The 17,589-nt window shown below is 44.4% G+C and overlaps 2 protein-coding genes across 2 annotated transcripts in view; both read right to left on the bottom strand.

Moving 5' to 3' along the window:
* The window catches only part of DCLRE1C (DNA cross-link repair 1C), a 31,441-nt gene extending 17,917 nt beyond the window's left edge, over window positions 1-13,524 (bottom strand). The window contains exons 1-6 of the mRNA XM_021696801.1: window positions 13,374-13,524; window positions 9,951-10,002; window positions 7,504-7,588; window positions 2,566-2,625; window positions 653-708; window positions 19-120 (exon numbers count right to left, since the gene is read on the bottom strand). Coding sequence (XP_021552476.1) covers window positions 19-120; window positions 653-708; window positions 2,566-2,625; window positions 7,504-7,588; window positions 9,951-10,002; window positions 13,374-13,482 — 464 coding nt within the window. The 5' untranslated portion in view covers window positions 13,483-13,524. The remainder of the gene's footprint in view (window positions 1-18; window positions 121-652; window positions 709-2,565; window positions 2,626-7,503; window positions 7,589-9,950; window positions 10,003-13,373) is intronic.
* Window positions 4,173-4,465, bottom strand: LOC110586579 (small nuclear ribonucleoprotein G-like). Its single transcript, XM_044914998.1, has one exon. It carries the CDS (start codon window positions 4,463-4,465, stop codon window positions 4,229-4,231), a length of 237 nt encoding a protein of 78 aa, XP_044770933.1. The 3' UTR covers window positions 4,173-4,228.
* Window positions 13,525-17,589: the final 4,065 nt, after the last annotated feature.

The following is a 17,589-nucleotide window of genomic DNA, read 5'->3' as shown; positions in this document are numbered from 1 at the left end:
TTACATAAAGTCCAATACCTGCCCCCAGAGTGCAGAAGCTCCATTCTGGAAGCTTCTCCCTTTGCCAACCTGAAGTCCCCCGTGTACAAGACTGTTCCATTATTGCCCTGAAATAAAAACCTGAGAAGGAAATACGTCTTGGTGACAACATCCTCATAAAGCAAATACACATTAAATCCACAGCAAATGTTTCCTGCCGAACATAGCCACCTGCAATACGGTATCAATGGGACTTTAACAGCTCTACACCCTACCAGGCACTCAGCCGCCACCTTTTCCGGGGGGGGGGGGGCGGATAACATAATGGAATGTACTATTGCCTTTGCAGTAGGTATCTCCCGAAATGTGTTAGCACTCTCAACTACAGATCACTCCTGCTCATGGAGAGAAAAATCCATGGGAGAAGAAAATGCAAAGCCAACGGAGAAATGGCCATGGAAGCCTTCCATTATAAGAAAGCCACATTTCTAACTTGATCTTCACCTCAGTCCCCCAAGTTCAATTTGGAAACAAAGATTAAAGAAATTGCCATCTACATATTAAAGAAGTGATATCCCTACACATATTATTTTCTAGACCCTAAACATTCATTTCTACAAACACAATACATATCCACGCATAATAAAGTGGCAAAATAAATGAGCCCCCTTACATAACTGATCCTGGACAATGACCAGCTGGTAAGAGAGTCACAACCACCTCTTCCTTCTAAAAAGAAAATAAAGAAAAAATAATATTAATAGAAGTTATCAGCAGGACCCAGTTCTCCTCAATAGAAGAGATTCAGGTATTTCTCCAGCATGTGGTATGTCATTTCCTCACGCACCAAATCCTGGAGACACATGGAATCCTCACCCACAGAACGACGGTCAAACACAGCGAGAGTATAACCCAGCAACTCCACTCCGAGCTACACACACGAGAGAAATGAAAACGGGCATCCACACGAAAACCTGGGCGTGAATGTCCACAGCGGCACTGCTCCTACTACCCAACAAGTAGAAACAACCAAAATGTCGATCAGCTGATGAGCGAACGAACAGGATGTGGTCTCTCCACACAATGGAATGTTATTCGGGCCACAGCAAGACATGAAATCCTGACATCATACCACAACATGGATAAACCGTGAAACCATTATGCAAAGTGAAAGAAGCGAGTCACAAAAGACCACATCGGTACGATTTCATTGATATGAAATGTCCAGAACAGGCAAATCCTACAGACTTAGAGTAGTGGTTGCCATGGGCTGGGGGAGGGAGAAGTAGGAAATGACTGCTAATGGGTATAGGGTTTCTTTTTGGGTGATGAAAATACTTGAAAAATGATTGTGGTGGTGAACACACAACTCCGTGAATATACTAAAAGCCACTGAACCATACATTTTAAATGGGGTGAACTGTCTGGGATATGAATGATATCTCAATAAAGCTATTATTAAACTAAAAAAAAAAAAAAAAAGCCTGATGTCGTCTGGGCCCAGGTCACCATTCTACATGTACTGTCCTACTAGGGCAGAGCTCTGGACACACTCGCTCGCTCCCAATAATGGCGATTCCTCCCGGAAGTCTAATGTCATTCATTCCGATGGCCCCCTTAGAGCAAGGGTCCTGTGGTTAGTGGAGACACAATGCACGGAGCCACAGTGCATGAGAATAAACAAAGGACCAGAGTGGGACGGCCAGACTCTGGTCAACAGGGGCTGCTTGCTCTCTGGAGCCCAGTTTTGACAACACCTTTCACCAACATAAGGCAGCGAGGCAATCAGAGGAGTCTGGTATTCACTAACTGAGGTCAGGACAGCATGTAGGGACCTTCGGGCTATCCTTTTTCCCTCCTTTTTAACCCGCCCTCAACTGGCCCTGCACCTCCCTTGGTGAACAATTCGATGAGGAACGACTTCACACACCTGATCTTCTCCAGAGAGGAGATGTGAAAAGTCAGCCTGATCCTGGTTAAACAACGGACACCCTTCAGAGTTCAACATGTCGACAAAGCAGGTTATAACCAGGCCATGGAACGAATATTAACGAGATTTACCATAAAATAGGAAAATACTTCCTGGCCCTAGGAAGAATTTGAGGTAAAAAAAAATGAAAGGTCCATAATCTTGATTATTAAACCAATACATTCACAAAAGAAAAGTACCTGCTTCTAAATTTAAGGACAAAAAGTATATTGGATCCACTTGGACACTGTTTCTTAAGTAATAAATAATTCAGAAAAAAAGAAAATCACAAATACATATATTTGCTACAAAAGCACTAAGCACCATATTATATCCTGAATATTATAATAAACATAATAAACATGACAATGACATTATGTAATAATATCAATACCTGGAGTTCTCATCATTAGCAGGTAACATACTAAAAAGGAGCAATTCACACAGAAGTCTACCTTGTAGACTATGTAGAAAAGAAATACAACACAAATATTTTTTTTTCCCTACAAACTCACCCAATTACTATAACTTTCATTTATGGTAAGATGAGCATTCAAAATCACAGAGAAAAACAATATTATTAAACAATAATTTTTAAAAATTATATTTTTACTTACCTCGCCTGACGCTTCATCGACTAAAGGTATCTGAGTAGGAGTTTCAATTTCAATGGATATCTATTAAAATAAGAGATCATATGTACATCATACCAAGTGTTTTCAGTTTTTCATGGATTTACAAACCTTTGCCATCTCAAACACAAAAAAGGGACTCAGAAGAAGTTACTAAGACTGTGTAACAATTTCTGATTTCGCGATACTAAACATTTTAGCAGCTTGAAGACATGATAGAGCTAAAGGATCGCCTTTCCTGTGGCTGACGTGGCAACATGGATTAAATGCCTCCTAAACTTACATATCCCTTGACACAGTAATTCTATTTCCATGAATTCAATTTTTCTCCCTTCACCTCCCCATCCCTGTCCTCCCACTGCCCTCTCCCCTCTCAACTTGAGTCTCAGTAACACACGTGGCCATGTGCTCTGCATGCTTAGGCTTCGTGCTGCAAAATGCAGCCTGGATCCATCCCTGAGGTGCTGGCCTAATTCACAGATTCGGGCTGCGGCAGAGGGCTCCGAGGTGGCCTGGTCCATTTTACTACGACAGCAACTCACACAAGAGGCATTCAGTAAGTAGCTGATGAATAAATTAACGTAATTGTTCATCTTTTCAGTCCACTGATATCCTAAAACTTACAGTGACTGAGACTTGGGTGTTAAAAAATATCCTTGCATTCTGGGGGCGCCTGGGTGGCTTGGTGTGGTTAAGCGTCTGCCTTTGGCTCAGGTCCCACATCCAGCTCCCTGCTCATTGGGGGTCTGCTTCTCTCCCCCGCTCATGCTCTCTCTCTCAAATAAATAAAATCTTAAAAAAAAAAAATCCTTGCATTCTGGAATAAACACATTGTATTGTATTCACAAAGCACTTATTTATTACTGTGAGATTCAGTTAGCTACCACCTTAATCAGGATATTCACGTGGTAATACATGAAATGGCTTTTCTCCCTGTTGCACTATCATTATCAATTCTGCCAACAAGGCTGAGCAGCTCATCTCTTTACTATATCCCACAAAAACGCATCCAGTATGGGGATTATTTGTCCTTGGAACATTTGGCAAAATGCACCTATAAAACCATCTGGACCTGGGGCTTTATTGAAGAAGAGATCTTTGTTGGGGCGCCTGGGTGGCTCAGTTGGTTGGGCGGCTGCCTTCAGCTCAGGTCGTGGTCCTGGAGTCCCGGGAATGAGTCCCGCATCAGGCTCCCTGCTTGGCGGGGAGTCTGCTTCTCCCTCTCCCGCTCCCCCCCTTGTGCTCTCTCTCTCTCAAATAAATTAAAAAAAAAAAAAAATCTAAAAAAAAAAAAATAGATCTTTGTTGTTTTAATTTCTTCAATGTTTACTTGTTCAAGTTTTCCACTTTTCTTGCCTCAATTTGATATCTTCCTACTTATCCAGATATTTATCCACTTTGACTAAATTATCAAATATACGATCATTAATTTTCCAATAAATGCACTGCTATTAATAGTTATTTTCCTTTTATCATTCTGTATTTTTATATGCATCTTCTTTTTTTTTGACTATTATAAAAGTTCACTTAACAAAAAAGTTCAATATGAAAATGCACACGACCTGGTTTTTATATTGGAGTGAAACAGGTACAATGGAGAGGGGACATGTGGAAGCAGTTGATTTCTTCTCATGAACACACCCATTGTTTATACTTGGTCCAAGGCTTCTAACATGATGAGACTATTTCCTTGTATTACCACCATTCCAGTATTGTTCTGTTGCCTACTATTGTTCATTGCCATCTCCACACATTCATCTATCACAAGATTCATAAACGGATCAAACACCCACAATATTCCTTGGACATGTCTGCCACCATTTAATTTCAATGATAATTTCTTGTCCATAAATTTTTTCAACTTGGGAGGGTGAGCTTTGCTCATGGTGTCTACTTGGCGAGCTCAAAGGTGCCTCCAGACGGAATTCGTGGTGTCCCTCACCCTCCCGCAGTAGGCCCGGCATCTTCTTTTTCTAATCTTGGCAGAAATCTCGCTCTATTCCTCTAAAGATGAGCTTTTACTTTTGTTAATCTTCCCTTTTATTTTCTGTGGTAGTTGTCAGCCTCTGTATCGCTACCTTGTCCTTTTACCTTTATTATTCCTTCTTCCACATAACCTTAGATTTGCTTTGTTGCTCCTTTTCCTTCTTACTAAGACTCAATCCATGTAATTCTGGTCTTTGTTTTCGAAGAAATGTACTTAATGCTGTCAATTTCCCTTCAAGTGCTAATTTAGCTGTGTCACACACATTTTGGTGTGTCGTGTTCTCACTGTCCATCAGTTCTAAGTATTGCATGTTTTTCTTTACAACTTCCTCTTTAACCTAATGGTTATTATATGCATTGAGTTCCTACATATGTGGATGATTTTAGCTCTCCTTTTATTTGTGACTTCTAGCATCATTGCATTATACTCAGAGAAAAGATCACTAGGATTTCCTACTTCTTTTGTGCCACAGTGCATGATCAATTGTTGTAAATGTTCCATGTACACCAAAGATCTTTTCCCTTTGGGTGCCTTGGACTGCTATTAGCTCACATTTATTAATCATGCCCTTCAAATCTATCTTATTTCCTGCCTCCTTCCTCTTTCAGTTTCTTTTTTTTTTTTTAAGATTTTATTTGACAGAGAGAGAGAGAGCACAAGCAGGGGGAGCGGCAGAGGTAGAAGCAGACTCCCCACTGAGCAGGGAGCCCAATGCAGGGCTCGATCCCGGGACCCTGGGATCATGACCTGAGCCGAAGGCAGACGCTTAACCGACTGAGCCCCCCAGGCGGGCCCCTCTTTCAGTTTCTGAGAGTGGTGTGGAAAGTGCTCCGGCTACGACTGCTGAGCTGCCTAGTGTCCCTTAGACTGTGAGGTGGCCTTGTACCCCATCAACTTAGCTGAGCTGGAACTGTCCCACAAGTCCTTTCCACGTACACCTCCAGGTGGGCGCTGGCCCCCAGAAACATCCGTGTGAGATCTGGAAGGCCAAAGTGAACCAGTAGCCATGTCGTAATGCTCGCACGGGCGCCAGAAGTGCTAACAGCTCATGGACGTGCACCTGCTGGCTCAGCCCGCAGACAGGGCAGGACTGCAGCAAGCCCACCTTCGGCTGTGTCTCCTCCTTCAGCTTCTCGAAGGCCTGGGCCAGGAGTGTGAAACTCAGTGGCAATGGGGGGCTGCAGCACTAGCCAGCCTGGGAGGAGTGAGACACAGACAGGGGTCCCAGGTTGTCCTTGTGGGTTCCAGCCCACCTCTACCCTTCTCCGCTTCTCTCTCAGCTCAGCTCATCTCTCTCTGCTGGCCGGCGGGTCCACAGCAACTTCAGGCCTAAGAGCAGGCCAAGGTTACAGCCTTGGTGACGGCTCACTCTGGGGAGTGGGAATGGACCCCAGCCCAGGCTGAATGTGCCACACGTGCACCGACCGGGGCTGCCAGCACTGTATGCCCCACACTGCGGCGCGAGAGACTGTGGAGAGAGCGGAGCCCCAGCTGGGAGGAAGTGGCTCTTCCAGCCGACAGAGGGTGGCAGTGACTGGCCCTGGTTTTTATTGTGGTTGTGGGGTGGGGTGCCTGGGCTTATGTGGTTCAAACCAGGTCAGGGCCAAGGGAGGGGTAGGCTTTTTTTTTTTTTTAAATAAGATTTTTTTAATTTATTTGACAGAGAAAGAGAGAGAGAGCACAAGCGGGGAGGAGGGTCAGAGGGAGAGGAAAAAGAAGGATCCCCACTGAGCAAGGAGCCCGATGCGGGACGCAATCCCAGGACCCTGGGATCATGACCTGGGCCAAAGGCAGACGCTCAACCAACTGAGCCACCCAGGTGCCCCAGGGCTTTTTTTTTTTTTTAATCAGCTTGCCCAAATGTGGGGCAGAAGTGGAAAGAGGATGTGAGAGCTGAAAGCTGGTAGCAGGCAAACATCAAACAGACTCTGACACTTCTCAGACTTCTCTGCCAGTTCCCACGATGACCTAAAGTTTAATCCACAGAGTGCACCCTAACTGCATTCCCCGCCAGTGGTTCTCTTTCTCTGATCAAGCACTGGGGGATCAGTGATGACTGTATCCCGTTTGAGGCTACTCTGTCAATTGCATGTTAAGTTCCTATCTTCTGGATCCATGGTTCCTTCTGACAGTAAATAACATCCTCTTTGAAACAAGATCTCCTTTTGCCTTCAATTCTATTTTGTATGGCATAAAAACTGCCACTCTGGCATTTTTAGCTTCTAATTGTTTAGTACATCTTTTCCTTTTTTTGTTTTTTATTTCCATTTCAACCTGCATTTATCCTTTTGTTTTAGCTAAGTCTCTTGTAGACTAAGACTGGTGGAACTTTTTTTTTTTAACCTAAACTGAGAAAATTATATTTTGAGCAGGAGTTGAATTAAAGCCATATTTATAGTAATTACTGTTATAATAGGACTTTTCCTGGCATCTTTACATTTTCCATATGCCATTCTTTTGTTTCTCCCCTTTACTATCTGCTTTCCATTGGACAGCTCCATTTTATTCTGTCAGATTCAAACCTGTCCACTCTCTTTATTCCAGTTGTTATCCCTTTATCATAACCCATAAGATGTGTTCATTTTTCCTAAACTATGTCATGACCTAAATAAAAGGATTTATCAATTGGGTTAAACATTTTACACTTTGAAGTATTAAAATGCAACTTAGCAAGAGTTAATGAGATTAAGCCAACAAAACCAAGACCCAAGATCAAACTGCTGAGGGACGAGAAGAACAAATCTGCAACAATAAAATGTTGGCCTCTTCAAAACTGATGAATTACAAAGACTAAACATCAACACTGTAACTAATGTAGATAAATGTAGTATAGGAGGAACTGGGCTTTGAATAATTCCAACGCTTTGTTTAATCGACCTCGAAAAATATTTCCCCTTGAGAAAAAGAATTAGTGTCATTCAAAAAATAAAACTTACGATTCGTTTCTCCCAAAATTTGTACTTCGGGCTAGTTAACAACAACTCTTTAGTAACAGGTGAACAGTATAAGCAAACCTTCAAGCTGAAAGGAAGAAATTTAGAAAAGCTGTGTCAGTACAATCCACAGAGAGCCACTGGGTGACCAGAAAATACATTTCATTACGTATCAGTTATCTCAAGTCATTCAGACACTGAGCTGGCTGAACAACTGTTAGAGCAGTTCCCAACATGCCACCACCTGTGACTAGCTAGGTCCCATCAAGACCGCAAAGAGGGGGGTGCCTGGCTGGTTCAGTTGGTAGAGCGTGCGACTCTGGATCTTGGGGCTGTAAGTTAGAGCCCCACATTTGGTGTAGAGATTACTTAAAAATAAAAAATGCTTTTAAAGATTTATTTATTTACCTTGAGAGAGAAGAGGGGGAGAGCGTGTGAGCAAGGAGGAGCAGAGGGAAAGGCAGAGGATCCCAGGCAGACTCCCCACTGAGCGCAGAGCCCACATGGGGCTCAATCCCACAACCCTGGGATCATGACCCTGGGATCATGACCTGAGCTGGAATCAAGAGCCAGTCGCTTAACAGACTACGCCACCCAGGAGTCCCCCCCTTAAAAATAAAATCTTTTAAAAAAAAAAGTGCAAAAGGACAAAGGGGAAGCAGATGAGAGAAAATACTGTGGCCTCTGACCTCCTCAAAAGGGTGTCCCCCATCACTCTTAGTTTAAAGATACATGTTCGCACATGATCAGGTATGTCTGGAAAGATACCACCAAATGAAGCTATCTCTCAAGAATGAAAGAAGTGGGGAACAGAAGACTTCTGGGTTTTACTTCATATAAACCTCTCCTGTTTTTTAGTGAGGAAAAATCAATTTCATAACAAACTTTAAAAATTCAAAAGCAAAGCTTAGAGGTTAAGAATATAGTCTGTGGTGGACCATATTTTCTAAAGATGGCCACACTAATATATATCCCAACCACACACGCTCTGTTTACAAAACAGGTATGGAAATCCCTCCATTGACAGAAGGGGTCTATTTTAACCTCCCCTTCAACCCATCTTTGTAACTGCCTTAGCCAACAGAACGTGGCGAAGGAAGGTCGCAGGACTTTGGAGGCTATGTCTCCTGGGCAACATGGCTACCTGCTAGCCCTCCCTGGGGACAGACACTTTCTAAGCCTTGAGTCTCCATTTCAGAAGTTCAGCTACCTTGAAGTCACCATGCTGAAGAGTTTTGTAGCGACAGAGATGCCCAAAAGCCCCAGCTGCCTGATTCTTCTCAGCCTCGGTGTCAAACACTGAATGAATGGGCCTCCAGATAATGGCAGCCCCACGGGACACCCAGCCAGGCAAAAACCAGCACAACCCCCTCCCCCACTGTGCCCTGTCAGCGTTCCCGACCCACAGAAACTGAGAAAGTGAACACACGATTAGCGGATTTAAGTCACTAAGTTTAGGGGTGATTTGTTACGCAGTAACAGATAACTAATATACAGGCTCCAAAATCAGACAGACCTGGTTGAAATCCTGGTCCTGCCACTTACTGGCTGTGTGACCTTGGGCAACTAATTTAACCTCTCTGGTTCCTCAGTTTCCTCATCTGCAAAATAGAAATAATAACGGTATCTATTCAAAAACTTATCAAGAGATCTAATGAGGATGTTCGCTCCAAGAAGACAGGGATTTTCATCTGTGTTGTCACTATTATATCCTCACCGTCCAGGACAGTGCCTGACTCGTCATAGGCACTCAAAGAAACTGTGGAACTCATCAGTACATAGTGCCTGGCATGTACCAAAGGATTCAATGAATACCGGCTCCCATTTATCACGAACACAGACTAGTGACAGCACTTTGCAGAGAAGACTGACATCCACTGGGTCAGAAGTTAAAGAGTCAACAGGGCCCTTTCATACATAGCTTGAGATTTTGGGATGGACATTTAGGCAAAAGTGGGCTGTAGCAAAAGGATGCAATCGTTTGGCTTAAAGATCCAAAAACATACGATTGTCTTCACAACTACACACACACATACACACAAATGAAAATGAACACACTACCGCTACACCCAACAGCATGATGAGTCCTGTTACAATCAGAATGTTAAGTGAAAGAAAACAAATAGAAGGGTCTATTCGGTATGATTCTACTTATACAAAGTTCACAACCAGCCAAAGCTAAACCATGACGACAAAAAGTCAGGATACAGGTTGCCTCTGGGAGACAAGCGCTGACTGGGAAGAAGGATGGGGATGGGGCTCTGTTCGGGGACACTGGTCCTATTCTATTTCTCTGTCTGGGTGGAAGCTTCATAGATGTGCTCGCCTCTAAAAGTTCATCTGACTCTGTCCCGTTACGATGTATGTACTTTCCCGTGTGTAAGTCATAGCTCAATTAAAACGTTTACTTAAAACACACACACACACAAATAAGTAGCAAAATAAATTACCTGCACTCCAACCTTCTTTTCAAGGTAGGGGCTCTTAATCCTTTCATATGATCTAAAAACAAAAGAATCAAAAATCATAAGCACATTTTTTTAAAATTTTATTTATTTATATATTTGACAGAGACACAGCGAGAGAGGGAACAAGTGGGAGTGGGAGAGGGAGAAGCAGGCTTCCCGCGAGCAAGGAGCCTGATGTGGGGCTCAATCCCAGGACCCTGGGATCATAACCTGAGCCGAAGGCAGAAGCTTAACGACTGAGCCACCCAGGTGCCCCAGGACATTTTTTTTTTTTTTTGAGAGGATTCCTTAGGCCGAACAGTTAGTTGTCTGTTCTTTTCAAGCTTCCTTTTAAGAGAAAATATATGAGAGGTTCACTTTTCTTTAAAGATTTATTTATTTGAGAGAGAGAGCATGCACACTCATGCGGGAGCAGGAGTGGGGGATCTTGAAGCCAACTCCCCACTGAGCAGGGAGTCCAACACAGGGCTGGATCCCACGACCCCGAGATCATGACCTGAGCCGAAATCAAGAGTTGGATGCTCAACCAAGCCCCCAGGCACCCCAAGAGGTTCACTTTTATAAAAGAACTGATTCCTGTGGGCTATTGGCTCTTTCTTCTACAGGTGACATGCATCTGAAAACAGGCCAGGAACCATGGAAAGCTGACCATCTCTGGTCATCATTTAAAAGGAGAACAATCCCCTCCATCTCAGGACAGAGTCTAAATAACTCTGAGTAGCCACAGAAGAATGAGTGACCAGATACTCATTTCAGAACTGCTTCCAGCACTTTCCTTATGTTCTTCTTTAATTTTAATCCAACCATCCCTCGTGCCCCCCTCTATGTGACCCATTCAGTTCCAGGTACTGGAACTCGTTCAGGCTTAGGCCAGCATAAGAAGAGTTTCATTCTCTTCTCAGCCTGCTCTGACTGCTGGGTTGAAGATATTTCTATCCACACTGGCCCGCTTCTCAGCCCTGCAAATTAACAGATACAGAAACACGGCCTTTAAACATATGGTGCATTCTAATACGTTCTGAATCTCCAGCATGGGAAGAACTAGATAGCAGTGACCACACCTTCTCAGTTTAGATGAATCAAACCAATCCTAATTATTCGAATTACCACCTACCCACACCCACACCCGCGCACGCGGCCTCAACTTACCTGTGATAATCCTTCCTTAACTTCAGAGAAAACAATGCAGTCACCACACCCCCCGGCGGCAGACCTTGACCAGACATGTGCGTGCCCCCACGGAGGGTGAATCTCCTCAGATCACTCCTGGTCCAGGCTTGTAGGGCCTATGGGGGCATCCCTGGGCAGGACTTTCGGTTGGGATTTCCAAAGAATTTGTGCCACGGCAAAAAGAGGCTGCATCAGGACTCGGCTCCATGCTCCCAAACTAAATCAGCAGGCAGCACTCTGTGGCTGCTTTAATCAAGACAGCCCAGGACCCCAGCCACCCCCAAGACTGCCAGCCAAGAGAACGTGGGTCAGTTTACTTGGTGCTGCGAGGACTGCACCCAGAGTCTCCTTCCCAGGGCCTTTTTCCTTTCGCTGAACCAGATTAGGTCACTGTAAATTGTCCCCTAAAGGGGTCTCCTCCAGCCCTGGGCCACTATCTCAGGCCACGGGTCTCCTCTCGTCCTCCAGGCCTCACTGATGCTTAGCAAAGCCTGCCCTGAGCATAGCCCTGGGTTCCAGATGGTCCATAAACAGGACTGAGTGGGCCGTGGGATGAGATGTTCTATCAAAGTGTGATGTAAATGCATTTATGTGATTTTTTTCCTACCAAAAGAGTCCAAAGATCTTGTCAGATATTCTGTATCAGTTGGTTCAGACTGACATAAAATACCACAGACAAGGTGGCTTAAACTACAAAATTTCTTACAGTCCTGGAGGCTAAATTCCAAGATCAAGGTGCCAGGGGTGGTTTCTGGTGAGACGTCTCCTCCTGGCTTGCAGATGGCCCTTCTTCAGTGTGTGTGTGTGGAGAGAGAAAAATCTCTATTCCTCTTTTTATAAGGCCATCAATCCTAACGAGTTAGGACCAAGCCCTTATAAGCTCATTTAAATTTTGCCTCCTAAAAACCCAATCACCAAATACAGTCACATAGAGGGTTTGAGCTTCAACATATAAATGGGGGGGGGGGGGGGGGCACAATTCAGTCCACAAGTCCACAGCACATCAAAGAAATATGTTTCTCACAGGTTAAAAACTACCAGTAAGCAGTGTGGGAAATTTCTGAAAGCAGAAGTTGAGTTCTTGCCCTTGATGAGTTTATATTCTGGTTGCATAAACAGACTTACATGCCATGAGAGAACAGGAACAGTTATTATAAACTTCTCAATAATAGGGAGTCAGTTTCTTGCTTAACTTACAAACTAATGATCATGATTTCAGATTCCTTTAGATGGATTCCTTCTCCAAACTCACTACTTGTAAACATAAAGGGCAAGCCCCTACGCCACACTTCGGATCATGGCTAGCACATTTTGAATTCTGAAACTCCAGTGAGGCTCAAGACAAAAGGTAAAACAGAGGTATCCTCGCCCAAGAGGAGATTCACAATGAAAAACATTCTGGAGACTACTAAGTAGAAAGACCCTCAAAGAGGCTCACAGTGCTATTCAGCAAATCGAGAGAGGAAGTCCAGATTTATCCCCATTGAGAGAAAATTCGTAGGTCACAGCAAAAAAGCAGAGGCATTTCCCAAAAGCAGGAACTTCGGCGTACTAGATGTTACGCATGGCCAACGGTTACAAAATGAGTGCTCCTCCAGCTCTGGAGACTGGCTAGAACGTTTTAGAGACACTCCAGCCTCACCTGGAGGCTCTAGCCTCCAGGCCTTATCAGGGCCTAATCCCTAACTGTGCGCAGCTGTGAAATCTTAGTATTCTGGTTGCCTCACAAACTAAACTTTTATACTGGTTATGGGCAGAACACCTAAAAGGAGGGGGAGCTTGCACTTCATAGAGCTTTCAGACAGGATGTTTGAGTGTGTGTGCATGCGTTTGCTTGATAATAAATGTTGGGGAGGTGGGGTAGGGCGGAATTTCATCTGAAACTTGCCTTCTTTATAACATGGAAGCGAAGATGTGGTGGAAGAAATAAGTAATAATCCTCGCTGACCTCTGACTATTCGCAGCTAGGCGAGCTACCAAAATAACCTAAGTTACGCCTGGTCAAACTGGCCCGGGTAGTTGCGCCAAGTTTCGGTTCCGTCCCGACGTACAGAAGAAATAAAGCCTCAGAGACGCTGAAGAGCCAGGCTGGGACAAGGTGCACCTGCTAGTCTCGGCCCCGGCCTCCCGAAGCCTGCACTCAGCCGCTCGAGCCCCCCCCGGGCGGCTTCCCTACGGGGCCAGAACCCGCGCAGCCCGCGTCCCTGGGGCGGGCGGCGCGCCGCGTTCACTCACCCTTGTGGCAGTGGGACAGGAAGTAGGCGCGGGCTTTCAGGTTCTCCCTGTCGAAGCGGTCTATGGAGATGGTTGGGTACTCGGCCATCTGCCCCATGAAGGAACTCATAGCGCCGGCACAGCTCGGCGGACCGGTCCCCACGCCGCCTGCGGAAGCTGAGGTCTTCCCCCGGCGCGCCGCCACTTCCGGGAACCTCCCGCCCCCGCGCCATTGGCCCGCCGGATGCAGCCACGTCCAATCAGAGGAGCCCTGCGGCGGCGGGGCGGTGCCGAGGAGCGTCCCCGGAGAGTCCGCGGCCGGCGAACCGCGTGGTTAATTTGTCCGAACCGCGGGACGCTGGGCGGGGGCAGCCGGCTAGGATCTAGGACGTGGCGCGACGAGGGTGCCTCCTGCCGGCAACCTTGACTCAACACGAGTGGCGTTCTGGTGCAGAGTGCCCGTTGTCTGTGCAGGAACGGTATCGCGAAGGGAAACTGAACACCCGTAGCAGGTGCTCCACCGAAGGATGCAAAGAAGGGAAGGGGGACGCAAAGCTTCGCTTTGAAATCAGACTGCGTTCCACCTCCTGCTTGTCTACTGAGAGCTTGAAAGCCCAGCTCAGTTTCCCTTCTTTCCTTTTCTTCCCAGTTTCTACCTTAGGGAATAACCATAAGGATTGTATGAGAAAAAAATTGTATGTGACTCATGATAGATTCAGTAACTGTTAGTTCCCGCTTCCATTTATTTATTTATTCATTTATTTTAAAAGATTTTTATTTATTTATTTGACAACGAGCACAAGCAGGGGGAACAGCAGGCAGAGGGAAAAAGCAGGCTCCCAGCCGGCTGAGCAAGAAGCCCACTGTGGGACTGGATCCCAGGACCCGGGGATCATGACCTGAGCTGAAGGGAGACGCTTAACAGACCGAGCCACCCAGGTGTCCCTCACTGGAGGGTATTTATCGGACCCCTTCCTAGCAAGTCTCCTTAAACACCACAATATTAATAATCAGAAACAACTCAAACACTCTTGAGGTGTTGCTTTGTGCATACCATTATAATAAGCCTTGTAGTTATTACATAGATGACTAAGATGTGCCTTCAGGTAGGTTTTCAATCCATTTGGAGACAACACATTTGCAGAATATGGTAAACAAATGCTTCCACAAAGATACAAAGTAATGTGGGGGAAAAAATCCAAGAACAATGACTTTTAAGCGGTGGAATCAAGAATCAGAGTGCCACCCTCACAGAACATCAGCATTTTCCTGCAGCCACGGTACTCAGAATTCTATTCAAATACAGATTTCTCATAAGGTGAAGAAAAAGCAAGGGAGGAGGACGAGGGAGAGTGGGAGCGGTATAGACATCATAATCATTTGAGTAGAGCATTCTGCCGGTATGCTATTGCCAACAGCTTTGATTTCGTGTAAGATGGTTTGTCTTAGAATAAAGGAGGGCTCAGCTGTCTATACCTAACAACAAATTCTGCAGTGAGACTGTGATCTCGAGAATCTGGTGTGTCTACCTCTGACAGGATCTGGAACTCCTGGCAAGGCAGGTCAAGATAATATTCATATGCTTATCTATCCACTTATTTATCCTCTCTTCTTTCCACAATGGATACGGTATGACAGAGTAAAGGGAAATAGGATAAGGGGGAAAAGATAGGTCAGAAAACAGTGAAGATGGGTAGGCACAGCCCACAGACATGCACACGCTGTTGAAAGACGTGAGCCAATTATTTGGCTCTTCTAGAGGAAGCCACAATCCCTTACTAGCCTTACGCATCCTCAAGACACAAATAGTACAGATTTTCAGGAGAAGTCAAATTTTCTGGATACTGAATCCCAAGAGAAATTCCTCCTGTGACCACTAATAAAGAAAACGGAAATGTAGTCACCAACATCAGCTATGATCTGCTTCCTCATCCCGCACTCGGGAATCTTTCTGCAACTCTAAGCTCTTCAGACTTCTAAGTCCCTGATGTGTTCTGTCTCAAAGGCACTGAAAACTGCTACCAAGGGTATGTTAAATACCAAAAAATGCGTTACTGAGGTAGGTATAAGTCTGTTGGGAAATCACTACAGGATATATTTTTCTTCGCTTATAAACTGTTGTCAATCTAAATTAACTTATGTTATAAATTTACTATGTTCTATGCTATTCCTTCAGAATAACGGACATAAAATGTCATACAAGGAAGTATACAAGGAGATAACATGTTTTTTTAAAAAGTGTATTGTGTGCTAGAACTGCTGTAACAAGCACCACAGACTGGGAGACTTACACAACAGAAATTTAATTGTCTCGGAGTTCTGGAAGCTGGAAGTCTGAGATCATATTGTATGATTCCACTTATATAAAATTATGGAAAGTGTGAACTGATCCAAAGTCACAGAAAGCAAGTCAGTAGTTGGTTGGGGGCACAGGAAACAAGTTCATTAACTTGATTGTGGTGACGATTTCACAGGTGTATACATTATGTCAAAACTTATCAAATTATAGGCTGTTGGGGCGCCTGGGTGGCTCAGCCATTAACTTTCTGCCGTCGGCTCAGGTCATGATCCCAGGATTCTGGGATCGAGCCCCACATCAGGCTCCCTGCTCGGCGAGAAGCCTGCTTCTACCTCTCACACTCTCCCTGCTTGTGTTCCTTCTCTCGCTCTCTCTCTGTCAAATAAATAAATAAAATCTTCAAAAAAAATTATAGGCTGTTAAGTATGTGCTAGTTATTGCATTTCAATTATTGCTCAATGGATTTGTTTTCAAAATGTTTGGAGAGGGTATGGGAGAATGTGGACAAAGTGAACAAGATTGGCAAGGATATCCCTTCTCTACAGGAGTGAAGAAGACACTGCATGGCTAACTCACATAACAGAAGCTGGCTTTGAAAAATCAAAATGTACGTTTATTTTGCATTAGTTTCATATACATCTCCATCACCAATATCTCTTCTTCACACCTCCTACCCTCAACCCTCTGATGGATTAAAGTGTTATTATTCAACTAAGAAAAACTAAAGTCTACCCAAAGTCCCAGAAAATGGTAAGTGTTCAATATATATTAGCTTTTATTATTATTTACTGGGCATCCACTAAGTGCCAGACACTGTGCTTGAACCCGGATGTATATAAAGGAATCAGCCTTGGAACAAGACCTACAGTCTGACAGAAGTAGAAACTCGTGGAAATAAATAAATGCAAGACGTTTTACAGTGCTTTATGGGAAGCCTGCTCAGAACACAGTGGAGACCAAGCAGAAGAGCTCAAGTCTGCAATGAGAAAGAAAAACTTAGCAGAGAAGGTAAACTCGAGTTCAGCTTCCAGGCCCAGGAACAGCTTAAGTCCCAGAAATGAGCGTTTATTCAGTCTGCACACTGCAAATAGTTCCTTTTAACCAAAGCACTGCAATCAAAAGGAATGAAATAATAGGGACTTACCAGGGGAAGTCAAGGCTAAACCAGCTAAGGGACTAGACACCAAGCCAAATAGTTCAAACTTTAACTTGCGTGACAGCGAGAAGCCTGGGTGGTTTGAAACAAAAGAGTGACAAGTGAGATCAGAACAGTTTCTCAACGTGTGGGCCCTGGAAGAGCATCAGTAACAGTATTTGGGAACCTGTCAGAAATGCAAAATCTCTCCCGCAGCCCAGACCTACTAAATCAGAACTCTCCAGCAATCTGTTTTAACACACTCTCCAGGGGACTCTGATTGATGCTTAAGTTTGCAAGCCCCTGGATTTAAGTTTGAAAGAGCACTTAGGCAGTTCTGAGGCAGGACGTCTGGATAGGAAGCTGCCACAATATTCCAAAAAATGTGATGGTGTGGATTCATTTATTCACTCAACAAACAGTCCCTGACCATCTACTATGTGCCGCACACTGTTCTAGACATTAAAGATACAGCAGCGAGCAAAGCAGAGAAAAACCTATGTGGCAATGGAATGTACATTCTAGTGGAAGTCATGTCTATCATTTATATAGTTCTAGGTGCTCTCCTATATGGTTTATATTTGTTATTTCATCCTCACAACTACCCCATCAGATAGGTACACTTTTTGTCTTTACAGTTAAGAAAAGTGAGGTTCAGTAACTTGCATGAAGTCATGTGACAACTTAGCAGAAACCAGATCCAAATCCAAGGTCATGCTTTAGACGCGATGCTATACCGCTTCCTAGTGGCCATGGTGGCAAAAGATATTAATTCGAAATACATTGCTTTGGCACCTACTGTG

Source organism: Neomonachus schauinslandi, chromosome 5 (assembly GCF_002201575.2).
Source record: "Neomonachus schauinslandi chromosome 5, ASM220157v2, whole genome shotgun sequence".
Taxonomy (NCBI): Eukaryota; Metazoa; Chordata; class Mammalia; order Carnivora; family Phocidae; genus Neomonachus; species Neomonachus schauinslandi.
The sequence above is the reverse complement of the archived record's forward strand: the minus strand, read 5'-3'. Positions and strand labels throughout refer to the sequence as shown.

Bases quoted from the DNA above. Each gene is read 5' to 3' on its own strand.
- LOC110586579 (XM_044914998.1), bottom strand. From the start codon at position 4,465: ATGAGCAAAGCTCACCCTCCCAAGTTGAAAAAATTTATGGACAAGAAA.